This window comes from Carassius carassius, chromosome 45, assembly GCF_963082965.1.
Source record: "Carassius carassius chromosome 45, fCarCar2.1, whole genome shotgun sequence".
In the NCBI taxonomy this organism is placed as follows: Eukaryota; Metazoa; Chordata; class Actinopteri; order Cypriniformes; family Cyprinidae; genus Carassius; species Carassius carassius.
The window spans coordinates 12980127-13004696 of NC_081799.1; the positions used below are offsets into that span (position 1 = coordinate 12980127).

The 24570-nt window shown below is 45.4% G+C and overlaps 1 protein-coding gene across 2 annotated transcripts; it reads right to left on the minus strand.

Annotated features, from left to right (window-relative positions):
- Window positions 1–1847: 1847 nt before the first annotated feature.
- inpp5kb (inositol polyphosphate-5-phosphatase Kb) lies at window positions 1848–23877 on the minus strand. 2 transcript variants are annotated; one of them, XM_059539186.1, is made up of 14 exons: window positions 23756–23877; window positions 23129–23183; window positions 11683–11787; window positions 10761–10869; window positions 5818–5934; window positions 5278–5453; window positions 5072–5183; window positions 4760–4869; window positions 4587–4613; window positions 2843–3050; window positions 2536–2673; window positions 2329–2412; window positions 2052–2156; window positions 1848–1976 (listed from the first exon to the last, which is right to left on the minus strand). In XM_059539186.1, the coding sequence occupies exons 2-14, from the start codon at window positions 23173–23175 to the stop codon at window positions 1908–1910; spliced, it is 1407 nt and encodes a 468-aa protein (XP_059395169.1). In that variant the 5' UTR covers window positions 23176–23183; window positions 23756–23877; the 3' UTR covers window positions 1848–1907. The 2 variants fall into 2 exon arrangements, with proteins under 2 accessions (XP_059395169.1, XP_059395170.1); XM_059539187.1 differs by lacking the exon at window positions 4587–4613.
- Window positions 23878–24570: the final 693 nt, after the last annotated feature.

The window sequence follows — 24570 nt, forward strand, 5'->3', positions numbered from 1 at the left end:
TGCCTCTTGCTCATATAAAAGATAAATTTAGCACTAAAAAGAGTGACAGCGTGTAAACTAAATGGCATTTTAACAATCAGATGGCGAACCATTGTTATAAATAATGAAAAGCCGCATACTTTTATATAGTATCAGGCACTGACATATAAAACACACACAGTGAAATACTGTAAGAAGCACAGCACCAACGTGCATTAAAAGATCATGTCATCACTTTCAAATAGGCAAAATAAATGCAACATCATTTATTTAATATATCATATAAAAATAAAAATTTAAAATTGTTTTTTAGAACTTAATGTAAAATAATACTGAGCACTTTTTTATCACAATTTATGTGTCGATTTGGCATGAAATACAGGCCTATTTTAAAAATCTGAGATTTCTACACTCTTATAAGTTTTACGGTCTAATAAGTATTAAATTTGATACAAAAACAAAAACATGAAAGGTCTTTGTGCAATCAGTTTCTACATAAATCAAAAGAGCTTTGAAGTTAGCAGCCACAGAATCCATGGGCTGTATTACAGAAATTTCCTGTCTTCTTATTTTATTAGAAAAAAAAATAAAAATCTCAGTTCTCTGTCGGATTACCATGGTTACTAAACAGATGGGATAAGATTCTGAGTTAGGATGTGTCTCTAATAAAGTCAGTGATTGCTTCATAAACCTCTAGAGGAAGATACAGGTACTACATAATACAGTAGAAAAGCACAGTGTACAATGTGTGTTTACAGAAGCTCACAACAGACTCAACCATTTGAGAAGAACCACGGATAAAGAGAGAATGAAAAGGAGAAATATGGCGTATTTAGCGAACAGACAGAAATTTTAAAGCCTTAGATTTTAAATCACACTCATTATATCAGACTGTTTCACAGAATCAGTTTTCACTTTTTAAAATCAAACTGAGCAAGGTCTGTTTACACAGGCAAATATGATTCATGATTTCTATGGACAGAATTTCTAGGCGCAGCCAGGGGCAGGAGGGGGTCAGGTTTGGTGACAACACGATTTCATCTCTGCTCTTTGCGGACGATGTTGTCGTGTTGGCCTCATCAAGCCAGGACCTTCAGCATGCACTGGGACGGTTTGCAGCCGAGTGTGAAGCAGCTGGGATGAGAATCAGCACCTCCAAATCCGAGGCCATGGTCCTCAGTCGGAAAAGGGTGGCTTGCCCTCTTCAGGTTGGTGGAGAGTTCCTGCCTCAAGTGGAGGAGTTTAAGTATCTTGGGGTCTTGTTCACGAGTGAGGGAAGGATGGAACGGGAGATTGACAGATGGATCGATGCAGCTTCTGCAGTAATGCGGTCGATGTACCGGTCTGTCGTGGTGAAGAAAGAGCTGAGCCGCAAGGCGAAGCTCTCGATTTACCGGTCAATCTACGTTCCTACTCTCACCTATGGTCATGAGCTTTGGGTCATGACCGAAAGAACAAGATCCCGGATACAGGCGGCCGAAATGAGCTTTCTCCGCAGGGTGGCTGGGCGATCCCTTAGAGATAGGGTGAGAAGCTCAGTCACCCGGGAGGAGCTCAGAGTAGAGCCGCTGCTCCTCCACATCGAGAGGGGTCAGCTGAGGTGGCTCGGGCATCTGTTCCGGATGCCTCCTGGACGCCTTCCCGGGAAGGTGTACCGGGCGCGTCCCACTGGGAGGAGACCACGGGGAAGACCTAGGACACGCTGGAGAGACTATGTCTCCCGGCTGGCCTGGGAACGCCTCGGTGTCCCCCCAGAAGAGCTGGAGGAAGTGTCTAGGGAGAGGGAAGTCTGGGGTTCTCTGCTTAGACTGCTGCCCCCGCGACCCGGCCCCGGATAAGCGGAAGAAGATGTATGTATGTATGTATGTAATATGATCTCAAATCAGATCCTGTTGTGATTTTTACACACGAGGTTAGAAGATATCCAGCTACTTCTCATGTCCGTTGATTTTCTCAGGAAGCAGACCCTCCATTACAGCTAGTCGAGACTCGAGAATCTGGATCCAGAAAAACCAGATGAACAAAGAGGTACAGCCGAATGCTAACACAGAGGTAAGTTTGCATTAGCTCACCAGGAAAGTAGGACTAAAGGCAATGAGGGTTTGCATGTTGGTGCTGAAATAGCCAAGAACATAATCCCCAGCCAGCAGGGGGAGCTCATTTTTATTCATCTGGACCTTGAACAGGAAGTGCATCACTCATGTTAGTGCTTGTATGGCAACTTTTTGGCATCATGCAACTTAAATACACACAACAGTTTCAAATGTAATTTTAGATGTAACAGAATATACATTTCTATTAATATTTATTATTTTCTCTATATGCACCAAAACTTTTAGTCTGCCATACCGTCACGACTTCGCCGTTGGCAGCCACTTCATCATCTTTGACCCAAGCGAAGGTGGAGTAATGGGAGGCACTTCTGAAGCCAATCTGCACACAGAGATATAAATCACCACTATTTAGTGACCCGCTTTGTGATGCAGATCTCCTTTTTGTCTCTTTCGGTGTTTTTGTTCATCCATCAACTTCTTTTTTTGACTGTCTCCCTCTCACCTTGTACAATCCGATCCAATCCCAGGTTGAAGACTCAAATTTTTCCAGAATGGTGTAGGTGAATGTGGCATCTTCATCTGCACTCCAGTGTCCCTCCACGGTTAGTGTGACTAGAGGCGTCTCCACCTTTTTTCTCATCTGCATGAAGAGTTCAAGACCAATTTGGACTAAAATTTCATGTAGACTGAAAGGTAGATATATTTAAAATTATAATTATTAATGATTATAGTTTAAGCACATTTACTTCAATTTGATTAGCTCTTTGTTAAATGATTGATTAAATGTTCTTGGAATACATAATTCAAACCTCCAGATCGAAGGTTGCAATGACGGGTTTGTGGTCACTGACCCCATACGAGACATCGCAAGTGTACATGTCCTGCGTCACCTTAATAGGATACTCATCATCGTCAGCTGATGATGATGTCGAATTATACTCATCCACAGTCTCTATAGCTTTGGGTTTTATCCTCCACAAGATACGATCCGTCCAAGCAGGCTTCCGCTTTTTACCACTAATCATTGACCCATGGAAAAAAAAAAAAGTGAAGCAATGTAAAATAATACTGAAGAGTGAGATTGTAGTCTTGGAGAACTTAAACTTATTATATTATATTGGTTTATATACTCTAAAAAAGTTTGGGGTCAGTAAGGGGTAATTTTATTTTAAAGAAATTAATACTTTTTATTAAGAACTTAATACTAATTATTCAGCAAGGATGCATTAAATTGGTTAAATTAAATTAAAATTGCTGTTCTTCTTTGCTGCTATTTCTATTCATTATTGATGTAATTCACTATTCATCAAGAATCCTGATAAAAAGTCTATTAGTTTCAACATATCAGCATACTAGAGTGATTTCAGAAGGATCATGTGACACTGAAGACTGGAGTAATGATGCTGAAAATTCTGCTTAGCCATCACAGGAATAAATTACATTTTAAAAATGTTAAAACCGAAAATATATATTTGTTAACAATTTTACTGTTTGTACTTTCTTTTTTTACTAAATAAAAGCAACCTTGTTAAGTTTAAAAGTCTTCTTTTAAAAACATATAAAACCTTGCCTACCCCAACTTTTCTAGATATTTCTATAGATAGATAGATAGATAGATAGATAGATAGATAGATAGATAGATAGATAGATAGATGTGCTGTAGTTGTATGATGAGAATTCCATTTGAAATTCCCATTTTCTTGCAGGCATGCAACTGATATGCTGTGATCTACTTCTACAATATGAAACATGCAAATGCATCAAACACCAGCATATCAGAGTGAAACATGCTTTCTACACTCGGATATGGTACATGTTATGTGACAGGTGCAAAGCAGTTCTCCGTGACAGCTGTTAAAAGCCCAATGACACACTGACAGCATTTCATGGATGTGTGGTCATGTATTAAATATGATGGAAGGGCTGGACGGACGAATGGAGTGATTGGTTTATACATGATTTCCTGCATTTTTCAGAAAATCCCTATTTCACTTTTTCCACCTTGATTAGTAATCTTGAAATGAAATTCAAAGTTTGAGCTGATCTTTCTATTGGAGACAGCAAAACACCATTTCCCAAACATATTTCACTACCCATATAACAATTCAGACAACAGGTGACAGCTAAATGAGAAAAAGATCTGTGCTGAAGACACTTTAGTACACAGACACAGTTTCAAATACTCTGTTGTGCGGCAGACCTCCTATATTCAGCCATTTATGTTTGTTGGGAAATACAATTCCCTTCTTACAAACATCCTACATGGTCAGCTCATCTTCAAAGCAGACATACTACGACAACATACATGTCTTCAAAGCTGATGGCAGCTGGCACACAGAAAAAAACACAGATCACAGCATTACATTTGTGTAGACATGACAGAAATGCTTACTGGAGCACCTGACAGGAGATTATGCAAAGATTGAAAGCTGAGTGAGAAGAGTGCAGTGTTTTACAGGGATGTGATGATGAGTGACAAGAATTCTGGGTGATAGTGCTTAAGGTGGAGATAAGGTTATGCAACAAACACAAATATTTCTTAGCATTTCTTACACAAAGCCAAACCATGTCCTCGGTGCTCTGTGTGCAGAAAGAACGACCATGAATTTCTTCTAAGAAAACACAATAGACTTTCAGGAAGTTGAGATCTAAGACTGTTTCCACTTTCATGCATTGAAAATAGTGCATTTCTATTGTGTTATAACATGTAAAGTGTGCGAATGTACCTTGTATCGTAAGTCTCAGAGAAACGGTCAAACTTATACGTAGGTTTAAAACACAACGGTCCCTCCTCAAACTCCTGCAGAATAGGTTCTTTTTTCTTCATCATGGTCAACTAAGAGCCAGAAATCAGTGGAATAGAATAGAATAGAATAGAATAGAATAGAATAGAATAGAATAGAATAGAATATTAATGCACTTTTTTTACTTTATTGGAATAAAATATATATAATTTATAATCAGCATGCTAAAGAGCCATTGTCTTCATAAGAGTGTGTACAGTATATGTGCTATCTTTGTTTGTGTGTTTGTCTGACCTGATCTCTGTTCCACAGCAGGTTAAATCGGCTATTGTTGACTGAGGAGCGGAGAAAGTGCATCCCATGGTCAGCGATACGAAAGTTCAGATCACCGAACCAGAAAACGAGTCTGATATGCGGGAACAACAGCAATGTGGGAACCATGAAGTATGTGAGAAAGCCTGAACATGAGCAAACTTCATCCAACATACAGTAGCACTCACTTGTGGTCAAGCACTTGTGGTGTGTTGTACATATCGAAGTCTTGTCTGTCAAGTATATATTCAAATTCGTCCATGCGTTGCAGGGCGTAGTTCATATGAGCTGCCAGATGACAGTTCAGAAAACACAGCATGTGACCATAGAATGAGAAACGCACAGACACACCACCTTTATTTCCCTGTGATAATAAATAAAAATGCATTAGTCCAGCTGAAACTTCTTACAGTAAACCCCCGTGTCATACTCACATATTCATACCTCTTCAAGGATAGGTGTTTTATGTTTACCTATTTTTACCTTTTTTTAAGAAATTAATACCTTTATTTAGCTAGAATGCATTAAACTGATCAATATGACGTTGAAGACTATGCTATTATGCCATCACAGGAATATATATATATGTGTGTGAGACTTAAAAAATATTATAAAATGTAAACCTTTGAACAGCAGAATAAATATGTCAGTTTTGCAGGAAAATGCTTTCAATGAAATTAGTGTATAACGGTAAGTGTAAATGTAAAGATGTAAAGGCTATACCATACCCAGTATCCAAACAGGCCTGTGCGGGTGTATGTACTTTGGATGTCTCTGATGAAAGGCAGGTGGACCTGCTTTGCAAACAGTATCAGCAGCAAACCCTGCATCCTCACTGAAGTCACCTGAGGACAGCAAAAATAAAAGCCTTTTTTATATGTCAAAGCTTCAGTGCATTTCTCAAAACAAATGTCACACGCCGCTCTGACCTCCACATCAAAACCGACAGCATCACAGAAAGAGGATTTTAGGAGGTTTCTCTGCAAGAGAGCTATATTAGGCCTTACACAGTGAAAGAAAACAAGAGGAAATGTCTCGGGTTACTTGACTGTAACCCTGTTCCCTGAAAAAGTGGGAACGAGATGCTGCGCTCAATAGCGTTAATGAGAACATTCTTTGTTCGACCGGTTGTGAAGCATGTGTGTCAAACACGCCAAGAATTGGCTTAAATAACCTCGGCAGGTGACGTCACTGATAACGTGCACCTGCAGGTTATAAATAGACGTGAAACGGAAACATCCTCAGGTAACCTCTCTGTCGGAAAAGACGTCCAGACACGTCGACAGTGCGGCATTGAGGTGCAGCATCTCGTTCCCGCTTTTTCAGGGAACAGGGTTACAGTCAAGTAACCCGAGACATTCCCTATCAAAAGCTACTCTCGATGCTGCGCTCAATAGAGCTAATGGGAACGAGAATACCAACGCCGCCGCACTGTAAGTGTCTGGACCCCCAAGGTTGTGTAGTGTGTGCGCACAAACATCGAAGAGGTCTCAGACATGACTCTGGGATGTGGACTCAAGGGCCCAGAGTAGCATCCACATCCAAACTATAGAATCTGACTAATGTGTGCGGAGAGGACCAACCTGCCGCAACACACACTTGCTGCAAGGGCGCACCTCTTGCTCAAGCCATTGAAGATGCAACCCCACTGGTTGAATGGGCACTAACTCCTAGAGGCGAAGTTTGAACACGCGCCTCATAGGCTAGGGCAATAGCAACCTTTACCCAATGTAAAACTGTTTGCCTGGTGGCAGCCGCACCCCTGACTGCGGCCCCCACGGCTTATGAAAAGCTGCTCTGACTTACGCCACTGGCTAGTGCGGTGGGAGTAAATATAGAAGAGCACGTACTGTAAGTGAAGTCTTTCCCGCTCCGGTGTTGTAAATGCCGGAGGACAGAAGTATTTGAAAATGAGTAGTATGGACATCCAAACTATAGAACCTGACAAATGTGTGCGGAGAGGACCAACCTGCCGCATCACACACTTGAGCAGGAGCATCCCTCACCCAATGTGAAACTGTTTGCCTGGAGGCCAGGGGCCAGACGTGAAGGTTCCAGAGCTCAGGCCGGGGATGAAATAATGTCCCCTGTGCCTGAGAGAGAAGATCTCTCCTGACTGGAATCGCCCATGGCGAGCCATCGAGGAGGGATATTAGATCTGAGAACCAAACTCCGGTCGGCCAACGGGGCGCTATCAGTAAGAGGCGAGACCCCTGTTGACGGACCTTGGCCAGGACTCCCGGGAGCAGAGGAATCGGAGGAAAGGCGTAAAGATGCAGTCTGGGCCACGCATGGGCCATAGCGTCCAGACCCAGGGGAGCTGAATGAGTCAGAGAGATGTAGAGAGGACGTTGTGCCATCTCCTGTGAAGCACAGAGGTCCACTTCTGCTACTTAAAATCTTTCCCAGATTTGACTCACTACTTCGGGGTGGAGTTTCCATTTCCCGTGTTTCACAGCTTGTCTGGACAGCAAGTCCGCTCCCACATTCATATGCCCAGGAATGTAAATCACCCTGAGGGACAGGAACTTGTCCTGTGCACAAAGCAGAACCTGGTGTGCTAACTCGTTCGAGCGGCGCGACTGCAGTCCGCCCTGGCGATTTATGTTAGAGACTACAGATGTGTTGTCCACCCGCATTGGGACATGGTAGCCTCTCAACTGCTGGAGGAAGTATTTCAGGGCCAGAAATACAGTCTTCATTGAGGCAAATGATGTGCCAATTCGAGAAGATGACCTCTCCAGATCCCTTGGGCTGGACAGCCAACTAAGGCCGCTCCCCAGCCCATGAGGGAAGCGTATTTCATTAGCATCTTGCGATGACAAGACGGACCTAGAGTGGGACCCAAAGTCAGAAACTGGGGTCTGAACCACATAGATAGGGTACGAAGCCCCTGGCACATATTTGCCTCTGGGGATTGGCCCTTGGATGAAATCCCCTGGCTCTGAGCCACAACTGAAACGATCTCATGTGCAGGAGGCCCAAAGGTATCACCGTGGATGCAGCTGCCATGAGACCTAAAACCTTCTGAAAGTGATGAACAGTGACTTTCTGGCCTAGCTTGATGTTCTTTAAGGTGTTTAGAATGGATTCGACACATGCAGGAGACAGCTGTGCCCGCATTGTGATCGAATCCCATACCACACCCAAATACATTGTCCTCTGAGCAGGAGAGAGAACGCTTTTCTTGGCGTCGAGTCTCAACCCCAGAGATTCGAGATGAGCTAGGACGACATGTTGATGTCGAAGCGCAAGCTCTTGAGACTGGGTCAGATTCAGCCAGTCGTTTATATACATTTTAAATGTGGATGCCCTGGAGTCGTAGAGGAGCCAGAGCTGCATCCATGAATTTTGTGTAAGTGCGGGATAACAAAGCTAGGCCAGATGGAAGAACCTGATACTGATGAGCTTCGCCCCCGAAAGCGAACCTCAGGAACCTCCTGAGTTGTGGCAATATTTCAAAATGAAAATACATGTCCATTAGATCTATGATTGGATGCAGCCCCCCCGTCTTTCTAGGGAATCAAGAAATACCGACTGTAATAGCCTGACTCTCTGTCTGGCAGGGGAACACATTCTATGGCCCCTTTGACCAGCAGAGTCTGTGATTCCTGTGTCAACAGATATGCACATGCTGGTTTCACAGAGGTGGAGACCACGCTGTTGAAACGCAGAGGAAGATGTGCAAACTGAATCCTGTAGCCCTTCAGTACAGTTCTTTCGACTCATGGGGAGATATTTGGCAGTAGCTTCCACGCTGCCAGCTTCTCCGAAAGGGGCACTAGTTTTGACACTTTGTTTGTTGGGGGGGGGGGGGGGGGGGTTAGATGTCTGGTGTCCTGAAACGTGGCAGGAAGCAACAGAGCATATATCATTTCACTGGAGGCCACTGCCCTCCGAAACACCGGTGGTGGCGGAGGTTGTTCAGTGATCTCCTAATGGCACCCTTAGGAGATCACTGAACAACCTCCACCACCACCGGAAGGAGCCTTACAATTCTGATGGAATTTTCCAGGGCCCTCCCTGAGGGGACACACCCTTTGTCCTGGGCACAGCTTAAGGCCCTTGCTTTGGTCGTGATGACCGTACCTTAGTCCAGCTCCATCTGCGGCTGCCAAGTGCTACAAGCTGCTCCCCAGTCTTATGAGGGGGCGCACAACTCGCCACACTCTCTCTCTCTCTACCCCAGAGGAGCTGGATCAGGTGTGGACTGTTTTATTTATTTATTTTTTGACAGCACCGACACTTGAGCACAGTGAGTGAGAAACATATTAAAAGTCTCCTCCTGGCACTCAAATTTTTTTTTTTAGATCAGCCTGATACGCCTGCAGAACCCATGGTGTGCAGGGCAGCACTAGTCTGACCCACAGCATGAAATGCGTTCCATCCAAGTGTAGATGTTGCTACAGTACGTGGCTTGGCAGGGAGTAATTGTTGTCGTATATATATTATATATATTTATTTTATTCATCATCATCATTTCATCATAATTTCTTTATTTATATTTTTATTCATTTTTTATTTAAATGATGTTGCTCCAATAGGGGAGAGATAGTGTCTCTCTCACCTATGAAATCATAATGTACAAAATCTAATTTTAAGGCTTTAATCTGGTCACTGCACTAGTCACCACCTAGTAACTCCTCATGTGCTTATAATCGCGAGAGGAGTGCTAGGAGAGAGCACTCTCAATGTCCATTTCAGCAGAAGCTAGAGCTACAGCAGCCTCTGCCCAATCCGAAGAAGTGCCTGGTCAGCTTCGGAGGTGGGCGCGAGAACCGTCCAATCTTCCAGATCGGAGCGCGATCTTAATGAGCGAGAAGCAGCTCGTTCCTCGTGAGAGCAAAGAGCATAGCGTGGATAGGAAGTGAACTGCGGTGCTTACAACTGCTGCTCTAGAACGCGAAAGCAGCCTTTTTTCTTTTCTTTTTTTTTCAAACAATAAACATGTGATTTCTCTTCATAGATCGGCCATGGAGAGCGAGGCACGCATCTCTTATAGAATCAGCAAGAATAGTAGAACTTTCTTTTTCCCTTTTTTTTTTACTCTCAACATGCTTCCTTTTAAACTAATACTTTCATCAGCGTGACACACACACACAATGCGGTCTCTAAAGACAAAGAAACCTGAGGATGTTTCCGTTTCACGTCTATTTATAACCTGCAGGTGCACGTTATCAGTGACGTCACCTGCCGAGGTTATTTAAGCCAATTCTTGGCGTGTTTGACACATGCTTCACAACCGGTCGAACAAAGAATGTTCTCATTAGCGCTATTGAGCGCAGCAGCGAGAGTAGCTTTTGATAGGGAACATGTTATTTGAGCTTGGAATGGATAAGAGTCCTTGGTACGTCGATGTAAGAAAATAAGGAGATCGGTCTTGGAAATTCCTTAGTTTTTTTGGCAAAGTATAATTCATTTTTTTTTTTTAATCAGAGCTAATTAGTCATGAAAGCCAGAATGGGACGGGCTCACATCAAATCTGTGGTTATGGTAAACAAATGTGCTGGTGTCAAACAATGCCTCTAGTGTTTTCAATGGTCTGCAGCGAACAATGGAGCTTAACAAGCTTAATGAGGAGATGGCTCATCCTGATTTTGTCTCTCTATTCTTTTGTAACAGTTACAACTGCATATAAACATATGTAGGGAAGTTTTTTTTTATTCTCTACCTTGATATATCCCATTGGTGCCAGAGTATCCATGAGAAGGTGACTCCATGAGTCCTCATAAATTAGATCAGAGATATACTGCACTGGAGTGGCATTCACTTCCTGTAGACTAGAGCACAAACACAATGCAAACTTACCAACTGAATAAATTAATTCCGTCTCATACATAGAATATATATTCTGAAAAAATATTTGGTGTAGGATTTACTTTGAAATAATTTTAATTTAGAAAATGCTAGTAAATTTCACAGAAAAAATATATAAAATGAAAAGTAACAACAAGTGATAAGTAATGTGAACTGTTTAAGTAGAAAGAACATGACACACACATATATACTTATTTATATATACACATTTATGTGTGTATATGTATTTTTTTTCACTCAGAAATAAATACAATTTAGTAAATGTCACACACAAAAATAACGAGAAGTACGGTAACAAGTAAAGTAATGTGATTTTTTTTTTTTACTAGAAAGAACATACAGTATGTTTTTAAAAAATGTTATTCAATATTTTCAATATTCAATTTTTATTCAGTAAGGGTACATTAAAATGATCAAAACCATTAATCATTAGAAAATCATTAAAAAAAGATTTTTGTGTACAACATTTATAACAACAAGATCTTTCTTGAGCACCAAATCAGCAAATCATCAATTAGAATGGTTTCTGAAGGATCATGTGACCCTGAAGATAGAAAACAGTTATTTTAAATCTTAATGATGTTTCAAAGTAGGCCTATTATTGTTTTTACTGTATTTTTTACTTTCAAAAACATTTTTAAACTCTTGCCAAACCAAAACTTTTAAAAGGTAGTGTATCAGGTTACATGTTAAATTGACAACCCATTGTTTAGTTTTTTTAGTTTTTTTTATAGCGTAAATCTGCTGATCATGTGATTCAGGTGACGTTAACTCACCCAATCACAAAGAGGTCAACAGCCGGCTGCAAGTCAAGCTGCAGTAATGACCTCACATCAGCTGGTGGCTCTGCTGTGCCAACATTCCATGTGACCATGTGCAGCCTGAACAAGAGTGAATAAACTATGATTTGAATATCTGAGAAAAACATTTGAGAAAATTATAAAATTAAAGATAAAAATGCAAAGAACTTGCTGGCAAACCACCAACAAAATCCACATTTTCTTTCACTTCAACACAAGTCTAAATGACTCGGTACACCTGAAGGACTCTCTGCAGGTGTATTTTCCACAGAGGTAGAAGGCTTCGTCTAGCGTACAGGACACTTCCTCATTTGCCTCATCATCTGAGCTGAGATCCTCCAAGCAGACGAGCAACTGAGCGAGCCTCTGGTGTAGGACCACCCGAGATGAAGAAGACGTCGTGGTGGACGTACTGTCAGAGTGCACACATGGAACATCAAATGTGTCCGACATCTTTTTGCTGTTCTCCCAAAACAACTGATCATCTGAAGCCTGATTCATCCAAGAGATCAGCTGAGGTGAGTAGATTTATTATTTGATTCTCTATTGTATTGGCTTCAGATGTCTACAGTCGTGGCCAAAAGTTTTGAGAATTACATAAATATTGGAAATTGGAAAAGTTGCTGCTTAGGTTTTTATAATAGCAATTTGCATATACTCCAGAATGTTATGAAGAGTGATCAGAAGAATTGCATAGTTCTTCTTTGCCATGAAAATTAACTTAATCCCAAAAAAACCTTTCCACTGCATTTCATTGCTGTCATTAAAGAGATAATTTCAGTAATCGTCTTGTTAACTCAGGTGAGAATGTTGACGAGCACAAGGCTGGAGATCATTATGTCAGGCTGATGGGTTAGAATGGCAGACTTGACATGTTAAAATGAGGGTGATGCTTGAAATCATTGTTCTTCCATTGTTAACCATGGTGACCTGCAAAGAAACGCGTGCAGCCATCATTGCGTTGCATAAAAATGGCTTCACAGGCAAAGATATTGTGGCTACTAAGATTGCACCTAAATCAACAATTTATAGGATCATCAAGAACTTCAAGGAAAGAGGTTCAATTCTTGTAAAGAAGGCTTCAGGGTGTCCAAGAAAGTCCAGCAAGCGCCAGGATAGTCTCCTAAAGAGGATTCAGCTGCGGGATCGGAGTGCCACCAGTGCAGAGCTTGCTCAGGAATGGCAGCAGGCAGGTGTGAGCGCATCTGCACGCACAGTGAGGCGAAGACTTTTGGAAGATGGCCTGGTGTCAAGAAGGGCAGCAAAGAAGCCAGTTCTCTCCAAAAAAAAACATCAGGGACAGATTGATCTTCTGCAGAGAGTATAGTGAATGGACTGCTGAGGACTGGGGCAAAGTCATATTCTCCGGTGAAGCCCCTTTCCGATTGTTTGGGGCATCTGGAAAAAGGCTTGTCCGGAGAAGAAAAGGTGAGCGCTACCATCAGTCCCATGTCATGCCAACAGTAAAGCATCCTGACACCATTCATGTGTGGGGTTGCTTCTCATCCAAAGGAGTGGGCTCACTCACAATTCTGCCCAAAAACACAGCCATGAATAAAGAATGGTACCAAAACACCCTCCAACAGCTACTTCTTCCAACAATCCAACAACAGTTTGGTGAAGAACAATGCATTTTCCAGCACGATGGAGCACCGTGCCATAAGGCAAAAGTGATAACTAAGTGGCTCGGGGACCAGAATGTTGAAATTTTGGGTCCATGGCCTGGAAACTCCCCAGATCTTAATCCCATTGAGAACTTGCGGTCAATCCTCAAGAGGCGGGTGGACAAACAAAAACCCACTAATTCTGACAAACTCCAAGAAGGGATTATGAAAGAATGGGTTGCTATCAGTCAGTATTTGGCCCAGAAGTTGATTGAGAGCATGCCCAGTCGAATTGCAGAGGTCCTGAAAAAGAAGGGCCAACACTGCAAATACTGACTCTTTGCATAAATGTCATGTAATTGTCGATAAAAGCCTTTGAAACATATGAAGTGCTTGTAATTATATTTCAGTACATCACAGAAACAACTGAAACAAAGATCTAAAAGCAGTTTAGCAGCAAACTTTTTGAAAACTTATATTTATGTAATTTTCAAAACTTTTGGCCATGACTGTAGGTGTCCAAGAGCTGGTTTAGGTTCAGCAGAGGCAGATATTCCAGGTTTTGTTCAAGGCACGCCTACATGCTCCAAGACTCATATTTCTCAGATCTACTCAGAAACAGAAGTTTATCATTCCCTTTTTGTTGATCTACATGTTCTCATTGCATCTTGTTGCCTGAATGGATGTGTGAGTAAAAGCATGTGTTAAGGAGATTATGAAGTGTAATCTGGAGCAGTACAGAGCCATGTGAATGATGCCGGAAATACAAAATGCAAAAATCACTATCAGCCCTGATCTCCAAATCACTGCATGTATTGTTGCAGGTCTTGAGCGACACAAGTAAATGTTGGCCGATGTTAATCTGCTTTATGTAAGAACTGGCCTCAACACTTTGAATATTTCTTGGACTCGAAAATCAATCAATCAATAAGGTCAATCATTTTTTAAAGATGTGAGAGCATATGCCAAACTTTGAAAACAAACTTGCATTAAGTTAACTCTAAAAGAGAGTACAATTTTACTACCTTGAAGGCAAATGCAACTATATCGGAGTTGAATTAACCTCCTATTTTTAAATTAAACTACAATGTGGGAGGTTGCATTCCATTGAACAGAGTTATCAACTGTGGTTCCCTTTCGAGAGTACTCTCGTACTGCGTAAGCTAGCTTACGCTATGGGAAAAGGTCCCCTTTTCTCGAGAATATGAAGCCAAAAATTATCCTTCATTTTTAAATAATGTAAAACGCAGTGCTGCAGCACAGCAGACCTAAGCGAAGCGGCTCGCGCGCTTATTGGCTGTGCTGTGGCAACTGCAGCAACCTATGGTGAGGCGGCGGAGAGGAACGAACCAATGGGGGCGCTTCGCGCCCATTGGACGTCAGAGCGTGCCAAAATAGGCGTGGCTGGAACTATATAAGCCACCGCTTCGCCATAGGGATCAGATTTCATCTCCTTCAGCGATCTCACCTGCACTTCGCTGTCTTCTCCGGAGAAGCCTCTACACGCCGTCGAAAAGCCTCTCAGCGGGATAGCACTGCAACGCAGATCTGAGGACGTCGGCTCGTGCTTCATCTCGACGCCGCCTTCAGCACTCGCTTCCTGCTGCGCCATCCGGCGTGACTATATCCTTTATAAAGCTAGTGTGTTTGCCGCTGCATCACACTTTTTTCTCCAAAATTCGAGGCGTTGTTTCAAATGCCTCGGGCCTGCGCTTCCTGCCGAGGCCCTCTGCCCAGCGAGGACCGCCACATCCTCTGTGTCTCCTGCCTGGGCCGCGAGCATGCTGAAAACGCACTCTCCAAGGGCGGCTGCCCTGAGTGCGACAACATGGCTATATCGACCCTGCGGGCTCGATTAGCTCAAACCAGCCACGATGCTCCACCCGCTCCGCCTCTTCTCTCTCAAGTGCCGCGTAAGAAACGCCGCGATCAGAGAATGCCTGAGCACACTGCTACACGCGAGCTCACGCCGGAACACTCCCCGCGTGCCTCGCCCGCTCTCTCTCCTTCGCCTGTCCTCTTCGTGGACGAGCAGCGCCAGTCTCTGCTCACCAGCGCCCCCTTCTCCTTCGGAGCGCCTGAGGCGGAAGAGGACAGACACGACAGCCTTTCTCTCGCCGCGTCCAGTAGTGAGGAATGGTCGGGCTCCATTGCGGACCCCCCCCCCTCTACAGCCCCCAGCTGCACCGGACAACGCGCTGATATCGACGCGGAGCTTACTCGCGTGCTTACAAGGGCTGTCAGCGACCTTCAGCTCGACTGGTCTCCTCCAGACGAGCCTGCTAAAAGCAGGCTGGACGAATGGTTCTTGCAGGGGCGCCCTTCGGCCCCTCCGCAAAGAAACGCCCCCTTCTTCCCGGAAGTTCACGATGAACTCACGAAGTCGTGGAAAGCCCCATTCTCCGCACACTTGAAAACTTCTGTCTCGTCAGCGCTCTCCTCTGTCGACGGTGCCCGAGACCAGGGTTACGAGAGCCTCCCCCCTCTCGAGGAGGCAATTGCTGCACACCTCTGCCCGCCCTCAGCCGCAGGATGGCGGTCGAAGCCTGTGCATCCATCCAAACCGTGCCGCACCACCTCAGCTCTCGCTGGCCGAGCATACACCTCCGCTGGTCAAGCTGCTTCGGCTCTACACACCATGGCTGTGCTGCAGGTTTTTCAGGCCAGACTTCTCCGTAACCTGGACGAGTCTGCCCCAGATACCTATGACTTTAAAGATCTCCGCAGCGCTACTGATCTAGCCCTGCGTGCGACAAAGACCACAGCACAAGCGATCGGCCGAAGCATGGCAAGCCTCGCTGTTTTAGAGCGACACCTCTGGCTCACGCTCACGGAGATGAAAGACGCCGACAAATCCGCCTTTCTTGACTCTCCTATCTCGCCTTCCGGCCTCTTTGGCCAGTCGGTTAATGGTTTCGCTGAACGCTTCACAGAGGCTCAGAAGACGTCACAAGCAATGAGACACTTCCTGCCGAAACGCTCTAGCTCTGCTGCGGGACGCCGTAGAAATGCGCCGCCCCCTCAGACCTCGAAGCCATCGCAGCCAGACTTACAGTCTCGCCCAGCGACCAAAACCCAGCACCGCTCTCGCTCTACGAGCCGCAAACCGCCAGAGAGACGGGGACCTCGGCCCAGGATTGTGCTGAACCTCGAGCCTCCGAAGCCCTCCTGACCTTCGTGCTGAAAAGACCGTGGTTAAGTCCCGCTGCGGCCGGACCACCACACAAGAAACCTCACATACTTCCTCCAATCCCCTCACTAAAGGCGGTTGGAGATGTCTATACTGCAGTAAACGAGCCTGTTACAATGCACGCACGCCTGCACACAAACGCTGTTTTCACGGCGACCTCAATAAAGCACAAAAAGAGCTTTTTCTATGTAGGCAGTGTGCCCACTACACAGTACGCACCCCTACATGTATACACACTCCCCCAAGTGTCACAAAAACACACTCGGGTCCCCTTTCATGCCCACCTTCTTGCTCGCGCCGGAGGTGCTCTAAATGTAGCGCGCGTGCCCACTTCTCAGTGCGCAACCCTACAAATAAGCGCTGTCACCACAGTGTCCCAAGCACAGCATACTCGAGCTACTGGTCCCCTCATAACAGGCGGCCAGTGCCCGAAGCACATTCAACCCATAGCCGCACGAGCCGCTGCATGGCAGGCCATCCCCGGCATATCAAATTGGGTTTTGAATATAATAAAACGAGGTTACTCGCTCCAGTTCGCTCGCAGACCGCCGCGCTTTCGCGCCGTGGTCGAAACGAAAGTGAAAAGCGAAATGACACACGTCCTTCGCGCCGAACTGATAAACCTTCTTGCAAAAGGGGCGATAGAAACTGTCCCCCCTGCGCAGCGCGAGTCAGGCTTTTACAGCCGCTACTTCCTCGTACCAAAAAAGGATGGCGGTCTCAGACCCATCCTAGATCTCAGACGTTTGAACAAAGCGCTTATGGCGCGATCGTTCAAAATGTTAACTACCAAACAAATACTCGCGCAAATTCGCCCGAGGGATTGGTTTTTCTCAGTGGATCTGAAAGACGCTTACTTTCACATTCAAATAGCACCTCATCACAGGCCATTCTTGAGATTCGCCTTCGAGGGGCAGACTTATCAGTACATGGTTCTTCCATTCGGCCTCTCCGTAGCGCCCCGTACGTTTACACGGTGCATGGATGCCGCTCTCGCACCCCTGAGAATGCGGGGAGTGCGAGTATTGAACTACCTCGACGACTGGCTAGTTTTAGCCCATTCCGAGGAACTACTGACGACACACAGATCCTGGATCCTCAGCCATTTAGAATGCCTGGGTCTCACGATCAACACTGTCAAGAGCGCTCTGTCTCCCAGCCAGAGGATTTCCTTTTTGGGGATAGACATAGACTCTGTGACGTGTACAGCGCGTCTGACGTCACAGCGCGCTCTCACTATTCAGCATCTAGCCGTGTCGTTCAAAGCCGGGTCTCTTTACCCGCTCAAACGATTTCAAGAAATGCTAGGTCTGATGGCATCAGCCTCTGCGGTTCTCAAACTGGGCCTGCTGCGCATGCGCCGACTACAACGCTGGCTGAGAGACCGTGTTCCAGCGCGCGCCTGGATTTCCGGCCGCACGCGCATCAAGGTGACCCACGGCTGCATCACAGCTCTGGCCCCTTGGAAAATAGCCAACTGGTATCAGTTAGGCGTAAGCACGGGCGCTGTCTCGAAATGGAAAGTAGTCTCGACAGATGCATCCAACCTCGGTTGGGGCGCCCTGTACAAGGGCAGGTCTGCCTCCGGCCTCTGGTCGAGCCCGGAGCGACTGTTACACATAAACTGTCTGGAGATGATAGCGGTCGAACTATCCCTGAAAGCTTTCCTCCCATTTTTAAAGGGCCACCACATTCTGGTCAGATCAGACAGCATGTCAGTGGTGGCCTTCATTTTTAAATAATGTAAAACGCAGTGCTGCAGCACAGCAGACCTAAGCGAAGCGGCTCGCGCGCTTATTGGCTGTGCTGTGGCAACTGCAGCAACCTATGGTGAGGCGGCGGAGAGGAACGAACCAATGGGGGCGCTTCGCGCCCATTGGACGTCAGAGCGTGCCAAAATAGGCGTGGCTGGAACTATATAAGCCACCGCTTCGCCATAGGGATCAGATTTCATCTCCTTCAGCGATCTCACCTGCACTTCGCTGTCTTCTCCGGAGAAGACAGCGAGCCAGAGGTGTCTCGCAGACACCTCTGGCTCACGCTCACGGAGATGAAAGACGCCGACAAATCCGCCTTTCTTGACTCTCCTATCTCGCCTTCCGGCCTCTTTGGCCAGTCGGTTAATGGTTTCGCTGAACGCTTCACAGAGGCTCAGAAGACGTCACAAGCAATGAGACACTTCCTGCCGAAACGCTCTAGCTCTGCTGCGGGACGCCGTAGAAATGCGCCGCCCCCTCAGACCTCGAAGCCATCGCAGCCAGACTTACAGTCTCGCCCAGCGACCAAAACCCAGCACCGCTCTCGCTCTACGAGCCGCAAACCGCCAGAGAGACGGGGACCTCGGCCCAGGATTGTGCTGAACCTCGAGCCTCCGAAGCCCTCCTGACCTTCGTGCTGAAAAGACCGTGGTTAAGTCCCGCTGCGGCCGGACCACCACACAAGAAACCTCACATACTTCCTCCAATCCCCTCACTAAAGGCGGTTGGAGATGTCTATACTGCAGTAAACGAGCCTGTTACAATGCACGCACGCCTGCACACAAACGCTGTTTTCACGGCGACCTCAATAAAGCACAAAAAGAGCTTTTTCTATGTAGGCAGTGTGCCCACTACACAGTACGCACCCCTACATGTATACACACTCCCCCAAGTGTCACAAAAACACACTCGGGTCCCCTTTCATGCCCACCTTCTTGCTCGCGCCGGAGGTGCTCTAAATGTAGCGCGCGTGCCCACTTCTCAGTGCGCAACCCTACAAATAAGCGCTGTCACCACAGTGTCCCAAGCACAGCATACTCGAGCTACAGGTCCCCTCATAACAGGCGGCCAGTGCCCGAAGCACATTCAACCCATAGCCGCACGAGCCGCTGCATGGCAGGCCATCCCCGGCATATCAAATTGGGTTTTGAATATAATAAAACGAGGTTACTCGCTCCAGTTCGCTCGCAGACCGCCGCGCTTTCGCGCCGTGGTCGAAACGAAAGTGAAAAGCGAAATGACACACGTCCTTCGCGCCGAACTGATAAACCTTCTTGCAAAAGGGGCGATAGAAACTGTCCCCCCTGCGCAGCGCGAGTCAGGCTTTTACAGCCGCTACTTCCTCGTACCAAAAAAGGATGGCGGTCTCAGACCCATCCTAGATCTCAGACGTTTGAACAAAGCGCTTATGGTGCGATCGTTCAAAATGTTAACTACCAAACAAATACTCGCGCAAATTCGCCCGAGGGATTGGTTTTTCTCAGTGGATCTGAAAGACGCTTACTTTCACATTCAAATAGCACCTCATCACAGGCCATTCTTGAGATTCGCCTTCGAGGGGCAGACTTATCAGTACATGGTTCTTCCATTCGGCCTCTCCGTAGCGCCCCGTACGTTTACACGGTGCATGGATGCCGCTCTCGCACCCCTGAGAATGCGGGGAGTGCGAGTATTGAACTACCTCGACGACTGGCTAGTTTTAGCCCATTCCGAGGAACTACTGACGACACACAGATCCTGGATCCTCAGCCATTTAGAATGCCTGGGTCTCACGATCAACACTGTCAAGAGCGCTCTGTCTCCCAGCCAGAGGATTTCCTTTTTGGGGATAGACATAGACTCTGTGACGTGTACAGCGCGTCTGACGTCACAGCGCGCTCTCACTATTCAGCATCTAGCCGTGTCGTTCAAAGCCGGGTCTCTTTACCCGCTCAAACGATTTCAAGAAATGCTAGGTCTGATGGCATCAGCCTCTGCGGTTCTCAAACTGGGCCTGCTGCGCATGCGCCGACTACAACGCTGGCTGAGAGACCGTGTTCCAGCGCGCGCCTGGATTTCCGGCCGCACGCGCATCAAGGTGACCCACGGCTGCATCACAGCTCTGGCCCCTTGGAAAATAGCCAACTGGTATCAGTTAGGCGTAAGCACGGGCGCTGTCTCGAAATGGAAAGTAGTCTCGACAGATGCATCCAACCTCGGTTGGGGCGCCCTGTACAAGGGCAGGTCTGCCTCCGGCCTCTGGTCGAGCCCGGAGCGACTGTTACACATAAACTGTCTGGAGATGATAGCGGTCGAACTATCCCTGAAAGCTTTCCTCCCATTTTTAAAGGGCCACCACATTCTGGTCAGATCAGACAGCATGTCAGTGGTGGCCTACATAAATCGCCAGGGTGGTGTCAGGTCAAAAACCTTGCACACCCTGACCGAACGTCTTCTGACATGGGCACATTACAATCTGCGCTCGCTAAAGGCAGCGCATGTACCTGGCATCCTGAACCGGGGCCCGGACATGCTTTCCAGGGCGAATGTTCCCCCTGGGGAGTGGTCTCTTCACCCACAAACGGTTCAGTTGATGTGGAGCATCTTCGGCAGGGCAGAGGTCGACCTCTTCGCCTCAGAAGACAACGCTCATTGCCCAATATATTTTTCAAAGAGCAGGGACGCGCTGGCCCTCGATTGGCCCAGTTCTCCACCTGGTGCGGGACACGGAACCTAGACCCTCACTTATGTGACGTGACGGAGATACTCTCCTTCCTACAGGAGCGTTTAGATGCGGGCAGATCCCCGTCTACGCTCAAAGTGTATGTGGCAGCCATTGCAGCTTCTCATGCTCCGGTGGCCGGCCTATCACTGGGAAAAAACGAACTGGTCATTCGTTTCCTTAAGGGAGCTCGTCGGATGAACCCTCCCCGACCCCCTTCAATCCCTTCCTGGGACCTGTCTACGGTCCTAGAGGCCTTAAAGGGCCCCCCTTTTGAACCGCTTCAGTCTGTCGATATGAAGCTTCTTTCGTTCAAAACCGCTTTTCTACTGGCTCTGGCCTCAGTCAAGCGAGTGGGGGATTTACATGCGCTATCTGTAAGCGCTGACTGTCTCGAGTTTGGGCCTAATGACTCCAGAGTCATTCTCAGACCAAGACACGGCTATGTCCCCAAGGTGCTCTCAACACCGTTCAGAGCACAGGTCATCTCGCTGTCAGCCCTTTCCTCGCAAAGCGACGAAAGCAACGCGAGCTTCATCTGCCCCGTCAGGGCTCTCAAAACCTATATTGCGCGCTCCGCCTCATTCAGGAGGTCGGACCAGCTCTTCATATGCTTTGGTGGGCGCACCCGAGGTCTCGCCACCACGAAGCAGAGCCTATCGCGATGGATAGTAGACACTATCTCGCTGGCTTACAAATCTAAAGGCCTTCACTGCCCGTTCGGCATCAGAGTCCATTCCACCCGAGGTATGGCCTCGTCATGGGCGTGGTCCTGCGGGATACCACTGGATGATATCTGTGCGGCGGCAGGCTGGGCCTCTCTGTCCACATTTATTAGATTCTATAATCTGCAAGTCCCTGCCCTGCAGGCCAGGGTACTTTCTATATAGACGTGCTAAGCCTTATCACGTCCCCCTTTTTTCGTTCCCTATATAAAGCTCACTAAGGTTGGCTGTTGGGACTGGGATTTCTCCTGCTATAAAGCCCCGGGCTCTCGCCTCGGGCTGTGACAGGTCGAAGTTCCCGAGCACGCACGGCGTTTTACATTGTGTTCCCATAGCGTAAGCTAGCTTACGCAGTACGAGAGTACTCTCGAAAGGGAACGTACTCGGTTACTAACGTAACCTCGGTTCCCTGAGATGAGGGAACGAGTACTGCGTAACCTGCCATGCTATGTGCTCGGACCGGGTGATCGCTTCGGTCGATTTAAAACCTGATCCCTATGGCGAAGCGGTGGCTTATATAGTTCCAGCCACGCCTATTTTGGCGCGCTCTGACGTCCAATGGGCGCGAAGCGCCCCCATTGGTTCGTTCCTCTCCGCCGCCTCACCATAGGTTGCTGCAGTTGCCACAGCACAGCCAATAAGCGCGCGAGCCGCTTCGCTCAGGTCTGCTGTGCTGCAGCACTGCGTTTTACATTATTTAAAAATTAAGGATAATTTTTGGCTTCAAATTCTCGAGAAAAGGGGACCTTTTCCCATAGCGTAAGCTAGCTTACGCAGTACTCGTTCCCTCATCTCAGGGAACCGAGGTTACGTTAGTAACCGAGTACGTTCTCTGTCATAGCAAAATAAACAGATTCTTAATCATAGTATTAATGTTTATGTTATTTAGAATTGTTTAAATATATTTATTAACAAATTACTTTAATTTTAAGTAAAATGTTTCATTATAAAACTAAATATTTGTAAAAGTCTGTTCAGTGTTCATTTACCAACATTTGTATTTTTTTGCCAATTTGTGCTACTTTTTTCTTTTAATTCAGAAAATGTTTACTAATTAAACAAAAACTAATAAATAAGTCTAAAATAACAATAATTCTGAAATGCAGGATAACTATCTTTCCATCCTGTTGCTAAATAATACAGTCACATGCAAATTCTTAGAAAGCATTCAGCAGTAGAGAGAAAGAAAAAGAGCAGGTGCATAAAGACAGGCAGCTGGTCTTGTGACAAATTGTACAACTTTTAAGAGAAACGCAAACATTCACAATTTGGTTACCGTGCAAGAAGAAACTCAGTAATGCTGGACAATAAACCAAACTGAACACATGGAACGCCTTTCACTTCTCAAATCTCAGTTCTCTGAGTCCTATTTCTTTCACCACACTCTTGTCATTCTTGTTATTTTGAAGTGAAGAGGGGTTCCTTTCAGTGATTTAGCATGTTACCTGAAAGCCTGATGTCCATCCCTGGATCCAACATTTTGTGCGCTCATACTCAGACCTGTGCACACAAACATCATGTCAACAAGCATGCATGGTAATTCAAACATTAATCTAATCTAAAAGAGTTAATCCTATCTCGTTTTGATCTGAAAAGCTTTTTAAAATGATGAAATAAAATAAAACGCTCTGTTGCTATGGATACGGGCGAAAGTGACTTGTGTTCACAATGTATAGTGCTCTGACTAGCTATAACTTTTCTGTTGTTTGATACTAAAAATACTTTTGTTTTGACTTAAATACTTGTTCAAGACGGGGTTGTAAATGTATAAACGTTTTTCCAAAAAGCATAACAGTCTAATCTAATTTATCCTTTGTTTTATGTAACGAGTGCTGTTTGTGACAGCGTTCAAAAATGAAAAAAAAAACAGCCATCGAATAAACTTCAAATATTTAGAGATGTTCAGGTTAAAACATTACCAAACTAAACTAAGCTCCTCTAAAGCTACCGTAACGAAAGCAAAATTAAATGTATTCTACTGCATAATTGACTTATCTAATCAAAGTCCTTACTAAATCTGAAGAATAGCCTAAGACAAGCTAAATAAACTCAGTCACAAGAAAAAATCTTACCTTTCAGTCTTGGTGATGTGGAGATTTTGCAGGTGTCTTGAATATCTACTCCGTACTTACCAGGTATGGCAGTGAGAGAGTTTGGGGTTTGTGTTTACACCCCTTTACTTCCTCAATGTCCGGCAAATCCTCAGAAACCTCTTAAAGCCGCAGTAGGCTACTTTATTGTTTCATCACATAAACGCCTGAAAGCTTTAGCTCAGTTATGAAAGACTTGACTGTGTCTAAACGATTTGTTATATGTCGCAAACCATTTTGATTAGGGCAAGAAACTGAGTTCTCTACATTTAAAGACTTGATTTTTAAACTTGTTTCTGGTCACTATATCATTATGGCAATAATGTGGTTTATGCAGATGCAGTGATTTTAGTAAAGGACACATAAGGTCTTTTTGTTAGAGTAAAGAGTAATCTTGACTATTTCTTTGCCGTAAACATGCCAGCCTATTATAGCTGATCTAAAAGAGGACCTCTAGGACCAGAGATTAAGGCTAAAATTCACCCATGGTATTGCTTTCTTTAATCAGATCAATTCAAATCAATTTACCTTACCCTTATATATATATATATATATATATATATATATATATATATATATATATATATATATATAATTGCTACGGAATTAATAAATATATATAATTGCTACTGAATTAATAAATACATGTAATAAACAATTAAACACGTCACATACAACTGCAAATGAAAATGAAATCCAAATGTCTGAATCAAACACATGCCCCTTTCTGAAGGCCTTATAAGAAGGGGTTAGTTTAATCTGGCTTCATCTCTTCAAATCCTGATTAGGATGAAAGT

Bases quoted from the DNA above. Each gene is read 5' to 3' on its own strand.
- inpp5kb (XM_059539186.1), bottom strand. From the start codon at position 23,175: ATGAGCGCACAAAATGTTGGATCCAGGGATGGACATCAGGCTTTCAG. The intron at 5,454-5,817 runs GTATGGTATAGC...TTATTATCACAG, and splicing joins CAGGCCTGTTTGGATACTGG to GGAAATAAAGGTGGTGTGTC. The intron at 5,184-5,277 runs GTGAGTGCTACT...CCCGCATATCAG, and splicing joins CCACAAGTGCTTGACCACAA to ACTCGTTTTCTGGTTCGGTG.